The 22,151-nt window shown below is 39.2% G+C and overlaps 1 protein-coding gene across 2 annotated transcripts in view; it reads left to right on the plus strand.

The window, feature by feature from the left end:
* The first annotated feature begins 1,827 nt into the window (after positions 1-1,827).
* The window catches only part of TOX (thymocyte selection associated high mobility group box), a 296,755-nt gene continuing 276,431 nt past the window's right edge, over positions 1,828-22,151 (plus strand). The window contains exon 1 of one of the 2 annotated variants that reach the window (XM_033125689.1): positions 1,828-2,206. In XM_033125689.1, coding sequence (XP_032981580.1) covers positions 2,105-2,206 — 102 coding nt within the window. In that variant the 5' untranslated portion in view covers positions 1,828-2,104. The remainder of the gene's footprint in view (positions 2,207-22,151) is intronic. The other variant, XM_033125688.1, reaches the window with a different exon arrangement.

Here is a 22,151-nt window from a genome sequence, read left to right on the forward strand (position 1 = left end):
TAAAGACCTTTATTCAGAGGAGGAAGAATGTGTTTTCTGTTTCTTATTTTTATTTTGTGCCTTGAAATATCTGTAAATATGGAGGTTCTTCTGAATCCAGTGGAGAGGATTTTTTTTTTCTTACTGCTCTCTCTCCCTACACTAGTCTCCACCATGTCAATCTTGAAATAGGAAGAAAGCTAGATTTTTGCTACTTACAGAAAAGTGAAGAAAGAAAACAATGGCTTAAGAGAAAAATGATGTAAGGAGTAGAAAGCAATGCTAAACAAAAGATTCCTAAGGGAGCCATGTTTAGATGCACAATCATGTTAATTTGATTATTTCTTATACTATTTTTATAGATTTTCTTCCAGATCTCGCTGCTTGTAAGTGACTGATGCTCTCAGTTGCAGAGGAAGCAACACAGCTGTGGGAAAGTTGCAGAGTAGTTGGTAATTAATGTGAACTAGAAGGTTGTGCAGGGTGGCAAAATGTTATTAGTATCCTCATAGCGCCAGAAATAAGTGCAACAGGTGAAGTGCTTCAGGCTCCTTTGTAGGGTCTTGGGCCCTAGTGCGCGGGGCTGCTCCCTCCTGGGAAAGTAAATATTATCCACTCCGGCTTGGACTTTCCACCAAGGACAGAGCCACGGAAATAAATCTGTTGGACAGCGTCCAAGATGCTCCAAACTTTTTCAACCACTAGGAGACACGAAGTTCCAAGTTTCCGGGTTTGAGAGGTAAGACGAGAAAATACGATCGACGATTTCCTCATCCCACTTACCAACCTGAGAAATGGGGAGGCTGATTCAGGTCTTCCGTAGACCTCCGGGAACATTACTGGGCTTCCAACTATTAAGACAAGAATCCCACAAAGGGCAACTAGCAAGCCACGTGTTTGCCCTCTAGCCCGATCCTGTGTGCTGATCACTGTTCCTTATTATCCTTTGAATAAACCCTGTGTGGTCTTTAGCGAGTTCTTAAGTCAGCCTTCGCCTCTGCAACCCTCCGGTTGGGGACTGATCGCCGGAAAGTGAGGGTAGGAGGTGGGAGCAAGCAACAGAAGTGGGGCAACTCTTACAGCCCATCCACACCCTGAGGTCTGTTCGGGTCCCTGGGACAGTAGCCCACTCACTGCGCACAGAGAATTCGCGCTCCTTGCGGGCTACCGGCCCCCAGGAGCAGTGCTGCGTGGAGCAGTCACCTCCCCAGGGATTGGGAGTAGGGATGCGGGCGCAGAGACCCGGTGCGGACAGGCGCTGAGAGGGCGGTGGGAGAGGGGTGGGGTAAAGGAGGGCCCGGGGGCGGGTCTGAGGGGCGGGGTGCGCCACAGCGCCCCCTTGCTGTGCGCTCCCCACCGTGCCCCGCAGCCGCGGGTGATTCAGGTTCCCCAGCCCCTTTGTGTGCGACGCGCCGGCTTGGAGGAACGCGGCTAGGGCACAGCGGAGACTCCCCGGGGTCCTGCCTCCACGTCCCGGCCCGGCCGCCCTTTTCTCCTGCCTCTCTGCTCCTCCCTCCTCCAGCCCCCAGCCGGAGCAGCAGCCATTGGGCCGCAAACAGCCCGCGTCCTGCGGCGCAGCGTACCCCGCCCGGCCCGGGGCTCTCACCCCTCCTCCCGCCCTGTGCCCCTCTTTATTCCTCCCCCCATCCCAGGCCTCCAAGGTGGAGAAAATAAACTAAAAGCAGAGAAACTCAGAGACTCCAATAAAACGCCCAGTACCTAGAGCCCGAGCGCGAGCGCCAGTGCCGGGCGGCGAGGGGCGCGGGAGGCGGGGATGGGGAGGGCGGGCGGGGGGACAATGAGCGCATGAAGTTACCTGCCCGGCGGCGGCGGCGGCGGCGGCGGCGGCGGAGGGGCCGGGAGGCGGCGGCGGAGCAGGCTGCGCGCTCGGCGCCGACGGGTGCGCGCCGCGGCTTGGGGGAGAGTTGAGCGCTTTTCCCCCCTCTTTTTTTTTCTTATTTTTTTTTTCTCCTCTTCTTAAACAAACCACAAACGGATGTGAGGGAAGGAAGGTGTTTCTTTTACTCCTGAGTCCAGACACCTCTCTCTGTTCCGTCTAAGCTTGTTTTGCTGAACACTTTTTTAAAAAAGGAAAAGAAAAGGAGTTGCTTGATGTGAGAGTGAAATGGACGTAAGATTTTATCCACCTCCAGCCCAGCCCGCCGCTGCGCCCGACGCTCCCTGTCTGGGACCTTCTCCCTGCCTGGACCCCTACTATTGCAACAAGGTGAACGCTCTGCTTTTGTTTCCACGGTGTTCTCCCTGCTTGATCCCGGGAGGGGGGCGGCGGCGGCCCGGTCAGCTCGGCAGCCGGGCCGGTCGGCTAGGGCCGGTCCCGGACGCGCTCGGCTCGCAGCCTGCTGCAGCCCTGCGTGCGCTTGGGTAGCAAATATTGTGGAGAGGTTCCCGGGGTTTGCCAAACACCGCGATTGTGCGGAAAGTGACACGATTTGCTCGGGTTCTTTCCTTCCTGCTGTTCGCGACTAAGGATCCCTGCCTAGGCTTGCCGGGGGGCGTTTAAAAAAAAAAAAAGGAAAACCACGGAATACTTTGGGGGTGTGTCTGGGGTCCGAGAACGGAGGCAGAGAGTGAGAGGATTCAGTTTATTTTCCAGTTTCCCCTTCTCCCTTCCTCCCTCTCGCGGGCAGCGGGGGCTCGTGGCACCGCTTTCCTGAGCGGGATTAGTTGCCAGGGGAGCAGCAGGGAGTCGGGGTGCAGGGACCCGGGAGACGCCTCCGACCCCCGCCGGGAAAAATTGCTCCACCAGTGTTTTCTTTTACTAAACCCGTTTGGACAGCGGAGCCGGGTGTTCGGATGCCGGTCTGCCGGCCGAGGAGCAGCGGGGAAGCCGGGTCTGGGGGACAGCTCCCGCTAAGGGGGTGCGCGCGGAAATTGCAAGTTTGTTGGAAGCCGGGCGAGCGAGTCGCGTTCACGTCCAAAGCTCTCGCACTCGGCTCGGGGCTGGAGCAGAGTCCCAGGCTGAGCTATACCCACAGCCCCATGACCCCAGGTGGCAAGGCCGCAGGGGACCGTGGTGGGGGCGCCAGCCGGAGCTACTGCATAGCTCCGCTTGTCCCAAGGATAGGGCAGTCAAGGGCTGCTTAAGGAGGGGGTTATCTCGGGGCTTCTGGAACTCTCAGCACCGAAAGGGAGGACGCGCTGGGACTGGCCTTCTTAGAGCAGCTGTAGGGCCACGGCCATCCCCGCTTCGGGGTGATTGGACGAGTCTAAGCTGTTCAGCCAGGTGGCCGTCGGCGGGGAGAATTGAGTTCTCTGAAACGCCGGGCGAGCGGTTTTGACGCCCAGCTCCCTCTTGGTGGTAAACCTGCCTGATACAGCCCCTGCAAGTAGTTCCATGTCGGCCCCTCAGTGAGTTCCTCTGGATGAATCTTTGGGGACACCTAACATTTGCTGATGGCGAGTCATCATCAAGCAGCTTTTTACATGATACAGAGGTATTTAGTGCGCTGCGTCCCCAGCCCTGGGGCTCTCCACCACGCTATCCACGCGCGCCCCGAGACTTGGTCAGTCGGGACACAGACACACACACGCACACACACACGCACACACGCAGTTAGTTAAGCGAACCACAGATATCACTCCTTGGAGAAGCTTCTCGATGCTGCGCACAGTGAGACTCAGTGGCAGGGATGTGTGTGCCGATGGTGTTTAGTCAAGTTCGAAACGAGGGAAATCTAATCTTGGGCAAGGCAGAAAGGCTTTTCATCATACAAGGGAGACCTTCAGCTGGGGCAAGTTGGAAGGCGCGGGTAACTTTGGCAAGAGAAGTTTGTGTGCTTAAGTTTCATTCTTAGTTGGTAACATAGTCCTTTTTTTCCCCTAAAATTTGTTTTGCCTTTATAAGCAAGTATTTTGTGTTTGTAACATTTTATTTTGCTTATAACACTATTACTGATAGTAATAAAGTAGCAGATCTATCTTGGATAGTAAAGACATACCTATTCTGCGGTAGTAACAGAACCAAAAGGTCAGAATCATTTTGGCAATAAAACTGGACACATCTCATTAAATTTATCAGTGATTTTAGGCTCCCCAAAGAAGGTAATGACTTGGATACAGGTTTCACTTGTCATTCTTGTGCTACTAGGGTCAGATTTAATTTCAAAGTTAAATGCTTTGGAAAATCAAGAATTACTTCAATATATTAAATCATGTTCCAATTAAGTGCTTAAATAATTTTAGTGGGTTGTGCTGTGAATTGAATAAATTAATTGAGAAAGTCTTCAGAATTTATTTACCAGCAGCTCACTGAAGTTCCTTTTAAGTCACCCGGTGTATGAGGAGCAAACAGTTCTTTTTAAATGCAAATTAGCTAACCCTTTCTATAGACTAGTTGCAAGTCTTCTATTTAACTTATCCAGGGAATAATGGATTTTTAAAGATGTAAAGTCATAAGATGTAATTCTCATAGTAGGAAGAGATTTCATGGAAATGTTTCTCCCAGGATGGCTTCTCCTGCTCTTTTCTGTGTAGCAATCCATCAAATACATTTGTCACTAAGTCCTGATTATATTAAATGTCCTGAGTAAGTTTTCTAGGCCCCAGAAAGCCCAAGCACTAGAATTTCCAACTCCGTCATGATTACCATTGGTATAAAATTTCTGTGCAGCTCCATATTTTTAATTGTTTCAAATGTAGTCAACTACCATTCATTTTTGCAATGACTCAAGTGGATTTGCAGGGATATGAGATATGAGCAGAAGTTTGGAAAAGATGGAATAAGAAATCTGTATGTACATTTAGTAAAAACAAGTTGTAGCAGACTTCCTTAAAAGAGACAAGATTGCAATGTAAACCTTGACTCTTTCAGAGGTGCAATGAATATATAGGTTATTACAAGAAACAGTCACTTTGTCAGGTTATTTGTTTTTAATAGGGTGATAAGATCATAAATTACTAATTATCTTTATTTTAAAACTGTCAACACGTTGCTAGTTAAAGTTGGACTGCTAAATCCCAGAGGAACCAGTATCATGCAGTTGTACTTCGAGTTTTCCCAATGCCATTTTTCCAATGTCAGAGGAGACCCTAATGGAAAAAATGAATATCTTCTTCCTGAAGCTTTTCTAAACTCAAATGTGGTGGTTTCACTCTGCTGACACTTTCTAGCATTGGTCCTCTATAGATTGCCAAAACACCACTTACATTTTTCAGTTAATAGTCTCCGTAGGAAGAATTTGGGGGCAACACTTTAATCTAGAATTGCTGTATTGTAAAAGCACATTACGTTAGGAACACATTACTGTGCATACTGGCCTCCATTTTCAAACAGCCCATTGCGGGAGAAAAGTAAGAACAATGCAAATGATGTTAGTTGTGGCAACTGTGTGAGGCATCTCTTACACAAACAGCCACGACCCATGGCATGTTGCTGTCTATAGGTCAGCCTGTGAAATGCAGTATAGCTCATAGACTGGACAAGAGCATGTTGGCTGGACGATACAGTCTTCACCTCTTGCAACTTAAAGCGTGGTTATATTTCACACATTGAGAGATGGGTACCACTGTCAAGTTTCATCTAATTAAGACTATTTTAAGTAACATTGTATCCCTTAATTGAACTGAATGTTACCAAAAGAAATTGGATTACAGGAGCTCACAATTGGAGTTCAGTAGTAAAATATAGTCACATTTTTGTTCTAGTTTAGGATGTCAGAACATCAGTTTAAATATATGCCTACAGGGTAATAACAGTTCCTTTCAGTTTCTTAGTGCACTGTCATTTCTGAAGATTGTTTTCACTGTTTTTATGCTAAATTGGGACAAAGGAATGGCACTTTTTCATTTTTACAATGATGTGATGTGTTCGGTTATTGCTCAGTATCTGCCCACGTAAGGAGTAGTAATACAATTATGTTATGACATGGCTAATGACAGGGATGCTGACCTCTGCCAGCAGTGGGAGAGGAAATAATGGTCTTTACTGTTCTCAGTGGTTGCTTTTGTGGAATATCAGGTTCTGAATCTTTCTTCGGTTGATTTAGACACAGGGAAGTCCAAAACACAACCCATGCTTAAGCCTGGATGTATACAGAGTAAAGAATAATGGGCATTTGGAATATTGATTGGGCTTTTGTCATTGAAATGAGGTAGGACAGTGTATCATCTTTTCATGTAAACATCTGAGGAAGGACTTACTTGTGATGACCTCTGCACTAAAATGTCAGGGCTAACATTAGACATCTGATAACTTTTGAGAAAAACAAGATTGATTAATCATCTCTGCAAAATCTCTTTTGAGCTTATGTCCTATTTAGAGCATTATGTAGTGTACTTTCATGTGGCAAAACTCATCACATCTAAAATACAGGATTTGCAAGTACATTTGGATGGAGTCATTATTTCTACTTTAATTAATAAATGTAGGAAAAAGGAGGAGGTGGGGGAGGAAGGGAAGGGTTATAAGCAATTTAGAGCATCATGCTTGGTAAGTTCCCTATCTACCTCCACAACTTCTAGGACTTTGGGAAATTCATAGTTGATAGTTTGGACATTAGTATAATCAAAACTCCCCTGGCATCTTTCATAAGTGTTCAGGTCTATAAATATGTTTTAACTAAATTTATAGGTAAGAAAGAGCATAAACCAAGCAATCATAGTTTTGGCCACTAAATCAGATATCATACAAAAACCTCAAATATAGCTATCTTGACTTTGTGGTATATTTCAGCATCGCAAATTCCAATTTTAAATGTCTATGCAAAAATTATAGTAATGAACTTTGGAGAGATCTAATGTTCTTCACAACATGGTTTAATATTCTCACAGTTTTATCGTATATTGTAAAAGTTACTGAATGATGATGTTAAGGAACACTTTGACATTTTGCTTAGAAAAATTAAACTGATATTTACATATTATCTAATTGACTGCTTATTATAGATTTATTTTTAAATTTAATTTTATTTCATTTTTTAATGATGTGCTTGCAACGGGCTTAAGAACAGAGGAAAGCAGTAAGGCTCTTGAACCAGGGAGAAGCAGGGAAAGTCCCAAATCTAACAGTGGCTTTTTTGGTACCTGAACTTGGTATCAAATGTTGGTTTTTGTGTGGAGTACTATTTCTTGTAGTCATACTTTTGTGTCATGGGCTCAATTCAAGAGAGGGATACCGTAGGGAACTGGAGAAAAATCTTATTTAGCTATGATGGATAATTTATTCTAGTGCTTTCCAATATTTGGTTAGGATACTAGAAAGTTGAAAAGACCCTGGGGATATTTCTCAAGGACTGGTGATCCTCCCTGTCCTGATGGAAGCCTGCCCTCAACTGGAGGCTTATCTGTGTCTGGTGCCTCTTCCTTCCCTCCTCAAACACCCGCAATGGAACAACCCTTCCCCTTGCTTTTCTCCTTTCCAATCTTAATCTGAACCTGGGAAGTCTGTACTTTCTAATCTGAACTCCCCTCCCTCTCCTTAGGTACTTGACTCACCATGGTGTTTATCTTGGCTGCCACACTCCCTTTTCTGCTCACCATCAGTTGTTATCATAATCATGTTAACATATCCGTTCTTCTTCCTGTACCTGACCTTATTTCTGGTTGAGGACATTGGGATCTGGTAGTCCTCAGGCCCATACCCACTTTGGAAAAATCCTGAATTAGGCTGTTCTCCTGTCCCCCACTCCCCCATCTGAACGAATTACATAGGGTCGTACAATAATAGATCAAGAAAACATAGATAGGCTGCGGAGAGGAAAAATAACTATGGCAGATATTTAAGCTCTCATAATTTCCTCCCCTCCCACCACATTTTATATACAATGTACTTAGAGCTTGGAAACAGCTCTGCGAACATCCTTTATCAGTGGGAAATCTTTATTTAGATACTAAAATCGTGTGAAAGCGGGACTGTGATCTCCTGATCTTTAGTTGACATACAGTAAGTTAGGTGCGTTGTACTTACAGTAAGTAAATGGGTTGACATGCCTCTGTGTTCTCATCAGAATGTGCATAGATAACTAAAATGCGAATAGTGGAGATTCAGAACTTATTTAATTAATCAAATTTGGATAACTTGTTATCTTACATTTTAGCTATCTGAATGTGAATCTCAAGGGTTCTGGGAAGTCATAACGTAGAATACTTACATCTCAATAAAAATAAAGTGTAATTATCATGACTTGATTAAATGCTGTTAATTAAATTTTAAAAATATTATCAATTGTTTAAAATAAAACTTATATTGCATACAATCAAATTCAAGAATCCAAAATTTATGTCTTGAGAAGAAAACAAGATTGTAGTAACCTATAGTTAATAAATACTGTGGCCCCAAGAGTTGTAACTGTGATTCTTCCTTGTAAGAAGCTTCTGTGTTCTTCCATGTAGAACTATAGTTCTCGACTGCAAGAAGTATTCCATCTAAATGTCTGAATACTGCCTTGTTTGTTTCAGTTGGATTTAAGCAAAATTTAAATATGGGAATGTTTACTTTTACAAATTTTAAAGATACTTTCTTTCCTTTACTTCCACTTTGGTGTTATTGGTATATTGTCAATGGATCTTTTTCTTTGAAGGTGTACTTTTCAGAGTCAGGTATCTGTGGTCTCCATTGGTTGATAGGACCAGCAGGAGATAGTGACTTGTGTTAAATGAACTGTCGGTTAGGAACTAGAGCTCCAAGATGGTACAGCTAACATCTGCCCTAATGAATTCGAGACTTTTTTGTTTTAAGCCATATATGCCAAGTTTCATCCCGAAGAACAAATTGCTCATTAAAATCAGTTGAGTTATAAACCGCTTAGAAATGTGGTTTATAATGGAAGTGCCAACAAACTGTTAGTTATAGCAGTTCTTCCATAATACTTTGAAGTATGGAATTCACATTAACCTGAATGAGCTTTTCCTGGTTATAACATGTGTCTCCCTAAAACATTCACTTGAAAATGGGGACATTATACTACTTTGTGCTTGGATGTTGATGTTGAAAAGACCAGAGAGAGGACAGTGCCAGAAAGAAACCCCCTCCTCTTTCCTGACAGGTCGTACCATGTTTCCCCAAACCTCTTTCGCTTGAGCTGTGGCAAGTTTGTCTTACTTGGTTAATGATTTTAAAGTTAACTTTTAAAAACTATCTTTAGATTCCTATTTTACTCATGAAAAACCATTATTGATATGTATTTATGAAACCAAACGTCATGAAACGAGTGTCACTATTAGTACTTTTTCTGTTTGTTCATTTTTCCCTTTGGGGTTTTAAATGTTTTGCTTTAGTCAGGTATTGATTGTTTTTTATTCCTGAGTTACGTGCTTTTATGAAACTTTCTTGAAAAGACACCTACTTAAACTAAGGCTGTGGTTGGTTGATAAGAAGCGTTCCTGGTGGCCAAGAAAATATAAAGTGTTTTGAGTTGCTATGTAGACTTACAAATTATACATGTCTGACCCATAGTAATGACAATGTCAGCTTCTGCATAAAATACCTTTCAGTTAAATCTTTAAGCCCCTATCTAAGGGTGACTTAGTCAGAAAAATGTGTGTGTGTGTGTGTGTGTGTGTGTGTGCATGCGCACATGTGCGCGCACGGTTCTGTTTATGTATTTCTCAAGGTCCTGGATATATTTCTGGATATATTCTCATAAATGTATGAGAATTTATTATTATAAATGGCAGAATCTGTCAATGTGTACAACAACAGCGAAAGAAATCATACTGACTAGTAGGAATGCCTCATTCCCACTTTTTTGAAAGAAACTTAGCTATATTTTACAAGAGAAGACGCTTTTCACGATACTAGGGCTTGAATTGGGCATATTATAACCTAATAAGACCAAAGAACTAGATCTTTCTGAGGAAAACCATAGGACTCTCTGAAGAAAAGACTCTGTTTTGTTAAAGATTTGAGATAAAAACTGAGGGCCCTTAAACCTGTGTTGACTTACTCGCTAGGCAAAATAAATATAACTGAAAGGATAGGATTCCCTCCTCATTCTTTTGAGAAGCCTGACTTCCTTCTATGTCTGATAAAAGTTCCGACACTAAAACCTTAATCCACCTGTGTCCCAATATTCTATGTATCCACTAGAGAAAATAATTTCTATTTGTATCAAGGAAGCCTTATGAGAATTAAGGAGTCAACAGAGGTAGATTATTTTGAAATCCTGTGGTGAAAGATGTTCAAAAATTCAAACAATGGTAGACCTTAGAAAAATACTGTATTTTCAGCCCATTTCTTCTATTTCTGCTACCCAAGGGGAATAAATGTGTTTTCCAAAGTGGTAGACTTGTGATACTTTCAGCAAGGGAGTGAAAGGGATAACCTTTCTAGAAGGTCAAAGGTGAACTTGGGAAAATGGGATATGTGTAGGTACAGTCTGTAATCTCCCTCCCTCAGATATTGATAAGCCCCCCCCAGGGGGCCTCTTGTTCCCTCTCCACATTGAGTGCCAGTGCACCTAATGAGAGAGGCTACTGATGGGAGCTGTTGCCTGTTTTGCAGTGGAAGAAGATAAAAGTTGAGAATATCTGCTCCAGAGGGAAATGCCTTCTTGTTCCTGACTTTGGGGAAGCAAGCTTGCCCCTCTGTACTTCCCTCTGATATATGGGTCAGAGATGCGAAACATAACGTGCAAGATTAATTAAGGAACGAACCAACTGGGTCTAAAAGATAGTCCAATTACATTGAAAGTGTATCTGTGCACCACCTGATTTCCTTAAGTCTGTTAACAATTAAATGGTTAATTTAAAAAATGATGGGTAAAGTGTTATATGCATTGGCATCTTTATACCATTGTAAAACCCAGTTCTTCTTTTCGATGCCAATATTCCTCAGCCTAAAATGCCAGTAACAATTGTATAAAGAGAAATGTTAATAATAAAGAGGCAGGATAACCTTTCAACAAAAAGTATATTTTATTATTTGGCAGATGCAGTCATGAACATTAATCATAGGAACTTGCAGATAGTAGAAGCTTAATATCAAAGCTAATGATTTATTTTATGTTAATGACTTTCTGCCAGGGCATAAAAGACTGTTCATAATGGACTCTGCGCTATGTTCAGTTACTAAGGCTAATGGGATAATCTTTTCTCTCCCCAAATTAAGCTTTTTTGAAATAAATTATGCTGTTATTTTTCAAGGTAACTCTCAAAAATTTACTGCAAAACTAATCTTTTAAGAACTGCTTAGGAAATCAAGAGGAAAAAAAATTCCAAAGCAGCTTTTCTAGTTCATGAACAGTTTTACTTAATTAGAGAGAGAAAGTTTGCATGTATGCTAATATCCCTGAACTTGGAATGCCAATTCATTTTAAAGTCAGCCTTTAGTGACCGCACAGTGTGCCTTTTAAGATGCAGCTTCTGTACCTACGTCCCACAATACAACATGTTTTCGTCAATTACTAGACAATAATGAGCTGAATGGTAGTAAAACATTGAGTTGTTCACTGGGAAGTTTTAAGAATCATGTTTACAATTAGTTTTAAGCAACATTATATTTCAATAAGAGATAATTTGCCTACTAAAGTTCACATAATGTGCTAATCTTGTCTAGTGGTTAATAAAGGCCTCCTACCTCACTCCCCTGATGGCTATAAAAGGCTATTATATTCATGGCAGCAGTTCAGGTACAGCTGCTGTGTGTTAATAATGCATCATTGTCCCACTAATCAACACACCAAAGGTCAGCACCCTTCCGCACCTAAACCACGTATTCTCTTTCCAAAATATTTATTAACACCTTAAAAGCATATCTGTTCATTTTCCTTAGCCTCAGAGTCAGTTATTGCCACTCAAAGCTACTCGTGTGATATTTTGTAATCTAAGCTAAGTCACGGAGGACATGAATGTATATCCCAACTAATTTTCTCCCATACACATGTTTCCATTTCCACAGTCGTTGACTGAATTAGTGTAGGGCTGTTATAGCCATGAACCCCTTTATAATTAAGTAGGTGCATTCCAAAGTGAAAATGTTTTCAGATTTTGCATGTTACTTAAGGAGACATTTGGAAGAAACACAACTTTTCAATAACCAGAATCATTTAAAGTAAACAGAGCGGATCGGGAAATGGGAAGTGATATTTAAAATCCAAACAGACAGGAATTGGTGTTAGTTTATAAACCTGATACAGTAGTGAAATATTATTTGCTTAATTGTTCTTTTGGCATAGAAAAACAGTAATAAAAGCTTTTGAACCATATTTTCTGCACACAAAGAACATATTCACGTGGGATTTCTATTTTGCTAGAAAATCGTGCAAATCAATAAGCCAGCACTTATCTGCATTAAAATTAGGTGGACAATTTATAGGCATAGTGATAGTATAGTTCTCTTGACACCCTTGGTCAGTGTTTAGGATAATCCTTGCTTTTGTGTCCTCAGAGAGAAGGCAAAGTGTTAAGTGAACAAGATCTCATTTTCTCATCTTGTGTTATTCTCTTCTGTTTTCTGTTAGTCATTTTGATAACCTTGTCTGCGTGTGTGTCTTCTTCCTTTATGATCTGAGAACCTTAAATGTTTGAAGAGAAGAAAAAGAAATGAAACTCAACTGTGTTTCCATCATCAAGAGAAATGCAAAAGGCAAACTAGAGGGAGGAGCTTCTATTTGTGCAGCAAATAATGTACAATGGTACATTTGTCATGCTTTAAATATATAATGCCTACAATAAAATATGTACAGGCGCTGTTGTGATCTACGAAGTCCCTGGCTCCAGTGCCATTGTTTGTAGTCTCTATGGTTGTCATACATTGTTCTTTGCACATCATACTCTTACAGCAGAATTTGACACAATTTCTAGCTTTCAGCCCTGTACCATTTTCACTGCACAATATACATGAGTTTGACAGGGTGTGTTGAGGAAAACTCTGGCAAGCAATTGATATTTTGAAGTGGCAAGCGTTTCAGCAGCTGCCTGCTTGTGAAAAAGGAATGATAAGATATACTGTATTGTTAGTTTCAGGGAAAGCATTCAGGTTTAAGCTCTGTAAAAATGTACACATTATTCGTCAGTGGTGAAGCAAATCTTTTATGTTTTTTAGAGCTTAGCTCTCTGGCTGATGTGAACTAGAATGACATTGGTCAGTAAATGAATAGGAGTACTTTGAATTTGAACTGCTGCCAATTTTGCACCAACAAAGGAACTGACAAAAGAAAGATTTTATGTGAAATGCAAAGCACACGCAATGTTTTGGGGGCGGGGAAAGGGAAGAAGAGAGAGTGAGAGAGAGAAAGAGAGAAACCCACAGAGAGCATATTCTGCAACACACACTTGCAAGGATACCACATAGTTAAAACACATCCATTTTTCATGGCTCATCAGCTACAACCTAAGCTGTTTTATCTAATGTTCTTTAAAAACCTGTTGTATACACATAGGCTTTTAGAAGATGTTCATATGGAATTTAGAGTGTTTTTCTAAATATCACACTGTGCCCTGAAGGCCTGTTGGCAGAATGTCAGAGTTGCCCACTGCTGGAGTCCCCAGCTCTCTCTCTATCTGGTAGTGGGAAATTGTAGTTTAATCAGTTATGGCACTTTCAGTGTGTAACGTTCATTAGCAAGGCAATTTGTCATGACTGCTAATGGTCAGAATGCATCTGCTCTCTCAGTTACAGAGCATGATAAGGAAGAAGACAAATATTTCAATATCTGATAGTATTAACTTGTTTCAAATTTGTAATCCAAGGTTAGTTGTTCAAAACAGACACAGCAGCAGATTAACAAGCCTCCTATATTCAATTTTACTGGGCCCTGCTTTTAAGGATTTATGACTTTAAAGCACACTAATGTGCTATTATGAAGGGCACAGTCTTTGATTAGATGTTCAACAGAAACTAAGTTATGAGCAGAGTACCTTCTTGGTTCATGTGGAAAGAATTTATGTGCATAATATTTTCTGTGGAGCTCCATAAATTGAAAGGTTTGATGCATGCAAGATTTCTGACATGCTAAATATTCTTTCTACGATTAAAAAAGTCACTTTCCCATTGGTTTATAAACTGGTCAGTCACTTTTCAAGTGAGATTAGAGTCCCGATTTATTTTACAAGTTTTAAAATCCTAGTGAAAAACTTCAGAATTAATTAGAGATGTCACGTTTCCTCCCAGTAAACTGCTTTATGAGATCATTGTTCATTGTTCTAAAGGGGAAAAGTTATAAAGATTCGCTCAGATGAAAAGGCTAGAATTTTTTATATATCTCATATTTTCTAGATATTACATCACATAGCTTGCCATACAAAATCTTTCTGACACATTTTCATTTTTAATGAAAGGCCCCCAAATTCAGAGCATAATGATTTCTTAGAAACTGAACCCAACCTTGGTAAAAAATACGTTCTTGCTAGTAACAAAAGCTGTTACTGTTTAAGTTCCTGTTGAGCGGTTAGTTGGTACGCTTCGCTGAATGTTGTCAAAAAGGCTTTCCTCATGATTGACAACCCGGCAGGAATGTGAATGGAGATTTTAATTGCGTATCATGTGTGCATATCAGAGTGAGTGAATTCATGACTCCGCTTAGCTCCATATCTCTGCAGGTCAGCCGTGCCAAAAAATGCTCTTTTATGTGCAATTTTTCCAAAAGAGAAAGGTGTATGTGTACTGAAGTCATTCGTTATTCATTTCTGAAGTGAAACACTTGTGTTCCCTTAGCCTTGGAGTTTGAAAGTGGAACAAAAATCCATTTTGAGATTTCTTTCTTTTACTCTTTGCACTTATACTTGGATGATGTAAATTCTTTTCAGTTACAAGTTAGGAAAAGTCTGCCAGAACATATATTTCTTATGGCACTTGTTATATGAAGTGTGTTTATCTTTCTTTTTCTTTTTTTCCCTAAAGAGTACTTTGAAAAGAAAGAAAAAAAATATATAAGCCAGCGGAAAAAACTGACTGAGGTCAATTGCCTTTCTATAACCTGCAATATTTAGGAAAGGTCTGGGGGTGGGTAGGTAGAATAGAAAGGATATATTTCTGAGATGTGGAAGGTTCATAAAATTCTATCTGAATTTTGGTTAAAAATTTTACCTGAATTTTGGTTAAAAATACAGTGCTTTTTGTAAAATGACGTTAATAAATATATGAATGTACATTTCTTGGAAAAATGACTCCTCTGCTGAAAACTTAAAGGTCAAAGATTAATTTCTGCTACCACTTCTTGGCCAAGATGTAATGATGGTGATATACTATTTATCTTATTCAGATGTCTAAACCCAGTACATGTCAAATTTTCAAAGTAGGGTAAAACTTACTTTGTGAGGTAACTTTGGCTACAATAGCCCCAGACTGGTGGAGAACTTTTTAATGTAAAAGAAAAAAAATTGTAATGAGTATGCTATGTATAGTTTTTCATTTGATGTGATGTGAAAATTTGGCACTTGGGTTGTAAATTTAGCATATAGCTACTTTTCTATGTCATTTTGAATAGGTGAGAAAAAGATTAGTGCCAAGGTCATTTAAAATACAACCAGAGTAATAAGTAGGGTGATGTTGAAAAGATGGTGACTTTATAGCTTTTAGGATATCCCACCAGAATTAACTTTGTTCTGGGTTCTAATATGTTATCTCAACACGTTTTAGAACCTAACCAATTGCAGGCTGATGCTTCAGCCCTTAATTTGGTACGCAGTTCAGAGTGATTGCTATATGAAGGCACTACTGTACCTTTAAAATGCTAAAGAAGAAAAATCTATTTTATTCCAAAAATTTAGCTTTATGTATGAGGTGACATTTTTCTAATGTTATGGAAGACTATTTTGTACTTTATACTGAGAGCTCAAGCAAGGAAAAATCTATTTACAAAATGAAAAAAAGTGCTCAGCTGAATGCATTTCACTTTTAAAGATGATATTCTGGTAATGAACTTTATCAAGCAGAGAACATTTCAGTAAAAGTATTAAAGTAGTTCCTATTTCAGTCGACTCACTTAAGGCTGTGTCACTGTTTCCATTATAACTTCTTATTTTCAGGTAGCTCTAATGCAGTCCCCATATAAATATTTGCACAGGGATGAAATGAAAATATTTTAGCTTAAGAAGTAGAGTTTTTTATTTGGAATGCACTTCTAAAGAAGCTTTGGGCTTTGTTATAAGGCACATTTAATTCATTTTTAGAAATTGAAAGCATTTACTGAACACCAATTTACCGAACACTGCATGCAAAGCCCTATGTTGAGTGTTAAGGGCTGGATGGGGGTTGGGGTGTGAGAGGCACAGAGATGAGTAAACTGTGGACCCTGCCTCCACATGGCTAATCAAGAAAGGGATACAAATAACCATAACACAGCTGTGGTATAATTGATGTGATATTAAGAATGTGATCAAAGTACTATGGGAAACAGAAGGAGAAGTAATGAATTGAAGTGGGAGAATCCAGGTTGCTTCCTGGAGGAAATGGCATTTCAGTTGGCCTTAAAAATGGGGTAACAGGAGGGGGAAATTAGTCCTATTTTTGAGTTATTTTTTAGACTTCCTACCTTTCTTCAGAATCACTTGAGGCAACTTAAAGAAAGAAGCAACACATACAGTAAGACTAATGTTAGTAGTAGTAACGCAGGATGTTATAGCCAGGAAACTGAGACACGTATGTCCTAGTGTGAGTATTATCACCCTGATTAAACATTAGGTTTGTCTCTAGTTTTCTCACAGTCAAAGCCAAAATGGAAACAGAGTGACAGAATTATGATATCTGAGAGACATATGAAGACTAATTATTCATGAGTAAAAAATTAATTATTTACTAATTATTCTAGTAAAAGACTGCAGAAGTCATAAAATGAGGAAATAATGTGGTGGTGAGATATCGTGGGCTATCTGAAAAGTAATCTGAGGTGGTGCCTGAAGTATCTGTAGTGAGAAACAGGACATAATGAAGAAGGAGGGACTCACCGGAAGAGAAGAAAAACTCAAGAAGAGAACCAGGAACAGCTTAGGAACAAAGAGAATGCAAACATCAGGCCTGTGTTTTAGGAAGGTAACCTTGCCATTGCAGAGCACAGGTTGGGAGAAGTTGGGGTGGGATTCAAATTGCTTATTGTAATGATCAGGCCTAATAAGAATGTACCAGAGAAGAATACCTGGGGGAATTCCATGATAAAGTGAATGATCGGGTATTTGTTTTTTGATAACTTCTCAAATGATAAACTTTTAGAGGGTTTATGCTTGAGCCAGAAGGTTGCATTATATTAAAATCTAACTTCTTAAAGCACACTAGAGTGTTGTTGTCTACCTGAAAATTTTGTTTTTAATTGATAAGCCCAGTCATTAGCAATGAATATTAATGCTTTGGTACAGTCTTAGAAGTACACCTGCTGAGTTTAACATCCAAAGTTATTAGTAATTGCTTTCCTGAAATTTCTTATTCAGTGCTAAATACACATAGTATTATTAGTAAATTTGGGGAATACATTAAGTGTCCAAACACATTTACAAGTGTCTTATCAGCAGTTTGGGAGGTATTTCACAATCTTCAGATATCCTCATAGCACAGTGCTCAAATTTTTCTACGAAAGTGCCTTAATGAATTTACCCCCCAGGGGCTGCAGGAGAAACCAGAAGTGCCTCTGCAGTTTACATAGGTCCCAGAAGTCTGATGTTTCATCTTTAAGAAATATGTGGATTTTATATATTTATAATACATCCATGTCTGTTTTAATAAAATTTGATACTTTAAATCACTGACAATTGAGGCAACTCTGTGTTCTAGGAAGATAGTTGACGAATTCTAGAGTTCTACTGCCTTGGCATATTATTTTGCTTTTATGGGTATGAGTTTGACAGACATGAAATAACATAATGGTCTTTTGTCTTTATTGTTAAGAAATAGATTGGAGACCTTGCAGAAATTTAGTTAGGTCATGTTCTTCCACAGAGAATGGAACATTTGTTCATTCGTATTCTTTCCCTGACTTTCACTAATTCCGTATTTTTGATCAGAAAGAATTTCATGGTATGTAAATTATATCTCAATAAAGATGCTATAAAAAGAAAAACAAAACCTAATGGCCTCTTAGATGCATTAACAAAAGTACAGAGTCCATGATAAATATGGTGAAAAGGACACACATTTGGAGTCAAAAGGCCTGGGTTCAAGCTGTGACTCTCGCACTTACTGGTTTTGGTCAACAAAATGTAACAATTGTGAGGCCTTTTTTCCCCTATATTTTTCTATATTAACATCAAAGTACTTGATCTTAGTCCTAAAATGGGAGACTAAGTAGCTAGGGCTCGATAATAATTGATGTCATGGGTGTAGTGACATTATGCTTAACGAAAGAGAGTGGCGAAGAGGGAGGAAGTCACATATCCAATGTGAAGATGGAAGAGAAAAATCTCATAGTTACTGGCAAAATCTGAAGATGCTCTGTCATGGAAGAAGGTAGTCAAGAGTAGAACGATATTGGTAAGCCATCAGCATATAACCTAACCTGAAAAGAATTTGGAAAAATCCAAGAAAAGGAAAGGATCATGAAGAAACTGAGTAATTATGGTGATGGTTGAAGATGAGGTAGGAGCAGGTATAGGACATAACAAAATGTTCCAGCTTAGATTACGCCCTCCCTCTGACCTTCCTTCCTTCTATCACTGCCTCCCTTCTTTCCCACCACAGCGGACATAATTTGTAAGATGATTGACATTATTTTCAAGATATCTCTAAACTTATTTTCTTAGATGACCTTTTACTAGTGCTTTCCTACCTACATACGCACCTGCCCACAATGGCTTCTGTTTCTGGGCAGCCATTTTCACCTACTTCTCCATCATCATTAGCACACACTTCAGTGGACTGAACTCTCTTGGAAAAACAGTAGTTCTGGATATGCAGGATGGATGGATAGATTTTAGGTGTGGGTATGCAAGGTTTCCTAACAATGGCAATCTACTCGATGTCTATAGCACACCATTAAATCAGGGTTGGTTGGTTTTTCCTCTGTCTCATTTAAGATTTAACCCCTTTTTTGAAATGAATTCTTTGTAAACAGACAGGCTTGAGTAAATAATGGATATTCCCTTTCAATGGCAAAAGTATGTGTTTTGTTCTAGAAATGCCATTAAGGCAGATGAGCATTTTAGATTTTTCTTTACCAAATCAAGGAGCTTGTTCCCATCTATAACATCTTTTGAAGTTTCATCTGAAATAGCAGGCCAGGGGGATGAACTACGTATATGTCTGAAGCTTAGATACATTTATTCACAAGGTCCCATAAAAATGGAACACAAATTAATGGAAATAGAAGCAGATTCCTTATATTGATTCCATAGATGATTTCTCCTTGGGTTTTAGAGTCCATGTCACAGGGTTGTTATAGATTCCCACTTCCAGCAGTGTGACATTTGCAATATTCGTTAATTTATTCATGAAATATTTTTTGAGCAGTTATCTATGCACCAGAAACTGTGTTAAGTGGTAGGGATAGAAAAAGGAAAAGAAATGTGCACACTTACAGAGGTAATAATCTTAGATGTGATATAAATAATCTTATTAATAGAAGATGGGTGAACTGAGACTCCAACGGACAACTTTTAATATTTTACCTAAATACTATTCATAATAAGCTTTGAATATCCCTGTGTTCTTTCATGCGTTTACCTTCTCTGCTCCTTTGCCTTTTTTTTTAGTCTAGATGATATGGCTGAGATAGAAGCAGCATTCCTTGCGCTTTCTCAAGTCTTGCTGTAAGAGCAACTGATAGCCTATGGGATACGGTAACTTGTAACTTAAGCCAATAGTGATTGTTTATAAAGTAGCCAAAGGAATGAATTTTTAAAAATTGAAATTCTAATCGTGCAAAATTTAAATCTTTGGAAATTTGAACTAAATTTCATTAAAAATACAGAATGAGGATTCTGTTCAAATTTTTAAAATGTTTTTAATGGGCTGAAAATCAGTTGCTTAATATTCAATGCCATTTTTATATTGAAGTTGTTTATAAGTTCAGAATATTTTTAAATGAAAAAAATTATCAATGTTCATTTTGTTCAGGTTCACCATGATGGATTTTAAAAGGTAAACATCACTGTGCATTTAAAACATTATTTTTCTGACAAATACTGCATGTTCTGGGACACAGTCGGTGTGGAAATTGCTTACAAAATAATTCGTGAATCTCATATTTTCTTACCATCTCATTCTTACCCTAATATGGTATGGAACCAGACTGCAATTACCTTTCACAATTACTTTATTATATGGGTTGAAATATACTCCTGAATCCTCTTATTACCTTTTCCATACACCATTTGCACAGACCTGCTGATGGCTGTCAGCGGTGCTTCCTTGGGGACAATCAGCCATTCTTAGCGGTTGTGTTTAAATTCAGAACACCACAAATAGAAAGTACCTCTCTCTCCTTGCTGATGAATTTTTTAATGTTCAAGCATTTAATAATAATTCAAAGGACTTCATTGTAACAGCTTGTGGAATTAGGCATGTGTGTTCTAGGATGTTGGATATTTATTTGTGATCTTTGTCAAGGGAAAGAAAATGAAAACAACACAATATTAATAATGTGTGTTTGTGTCTGTAGCAACCTGAGCATTATGTTACCCGATGTTAGAGCTCCTTTTCCCTGAAAGAGGTTGTTTAAGATTTTCTACGTCAAATAATTCAGTCAAAAGCTCTTTTCTCCATAATTGCATTTTATGGGGTGGGAAGAGACAACTTCACTCCTTATCTTTAAATGGAAACTGGAATGCCGTATATTCAAATACGGAATACATTTACATCTAAAACAAAATCAAGAAACCTTTCTTTTACATTATATACAGAAATATTCTCCTTTTTAAAAAAGCCAGTTCTTAGGGTCTTGAGAGTCTTCCAAAAAGAGATTTGGTTGACTCTGAGAACCATCTGGTACAGTCTGTTACCCTCTTTAATGAATTTTTTTTCTTTACCATTTTATTTCACTCCCAAACCGACTTACATCAGAATAACTACATATTAGGCCATCTCATAACGTATTGACATTTAAATATATATGATAGAAACTAGTTAAAATATAATCACCTTATGTGTTTCCTGCTGTCAAATGCCAACATAGATGATTTCTTCCCCCATTTGAAAAATTAGACAAATTTGAGCAAAAGCTAATACCCTACAGGTATGTGTATCCATATAAATCTGTAATGTCAAATGTTCAGGAATATTCAGATAATTGATTGCATACCTCAGATTTATTCAGTGCTTAAATTTTATCAATACACTTTTGAAACAAAATAATTGTTAATTTATTTAGCACCAAACAATTGGTGTCTGTATTCCAGGTAACCTCTTACAATATGTTTGACTATCAGTAATGGCAATGAAATCAACTCATTAAATGGTCATTTTTGTAGCTTACTGTGTTAGAAAGAAGATGGAAATGGAATCCCAAGATTTAGATGCTAATTGTAGAACTAACAACAAGATGTGGGACAAGAAGTTACATACTTCTCCTCTTTTCTCTAAAACGAGGAGCTCGATCACCTCTAAAATTTTTCTCTGTCCAAAGATTCAGGGGTATCCATTGATTTGGTTAAATGGTAAATTCTATAATACAAAGAGGTCCTGAGGATAAAAGCAACCAGGGTTATTACAGACATCAAATTTAAAATCTAACGGTGTCGATTTATTACACGCTCCAGGATCCACAATAACTCTATTAGTTTAATGACAAAAAGGCACAGCAAAGTAATTTCCAAAGTACAAAACTAGAGCAGATAGTGAACACGATTTTAACCAGTTCCATCTTAGCAATCTTAATAGAAAATGTCACTTTTCAAAACTGAGGTATACCTGAACCATTTTGGCTGGATGGCAACTTGAGTATATTAAAAGTGTCAAGTGATAAAATGTTTGTTTTCTCCACTATTTCAATGTTCCGTTGACCCTTGAACATGTTGGTTAGGGGCGCTGACCCCCGCCCAGTCGAAAATCCACATGTAACTTTTGACTTCCCCAAAACTTAACTACTAATAGCCTACTGTTAACCAGAAATCTCACAATAGCATAAACAGTCATTAACATGTATTTGTATATAATATAATTCTTACCATAAAGTGAGATAGAGAAAATAAATGTTATTAAGAAAACCATAAGGAAGAAAAGATATGTTTAGAGTACTGTCCGTATTTATTGGGAAAAAAAACATCCACGTGTAAGTGGACCCGCACAGTTCAAACCAGTGTTGTTCAAGGGTTAGCTGTACTAGTAGGGCAAGTCATGCTCATAAGTTAGGAAA

This window comes from Rhinolophus ferrumequinum, chromosome 14, assembly GCF_004115265.2.
Source record: "Rhinolophus ferrumequinum isolate MPI-CBG mRhiFer1 chromosome 14, mRhiFer1_v1.p, whole genome shotgun sequence".
NCBI classification, from domain to species: domain Eukaryota; kingdom Metazoa; phylum Chordata; class Mammalia; order Chiroptera; family Rhinolophidae; genus Rhinolophus; species Rhinolophus ferrumequinum.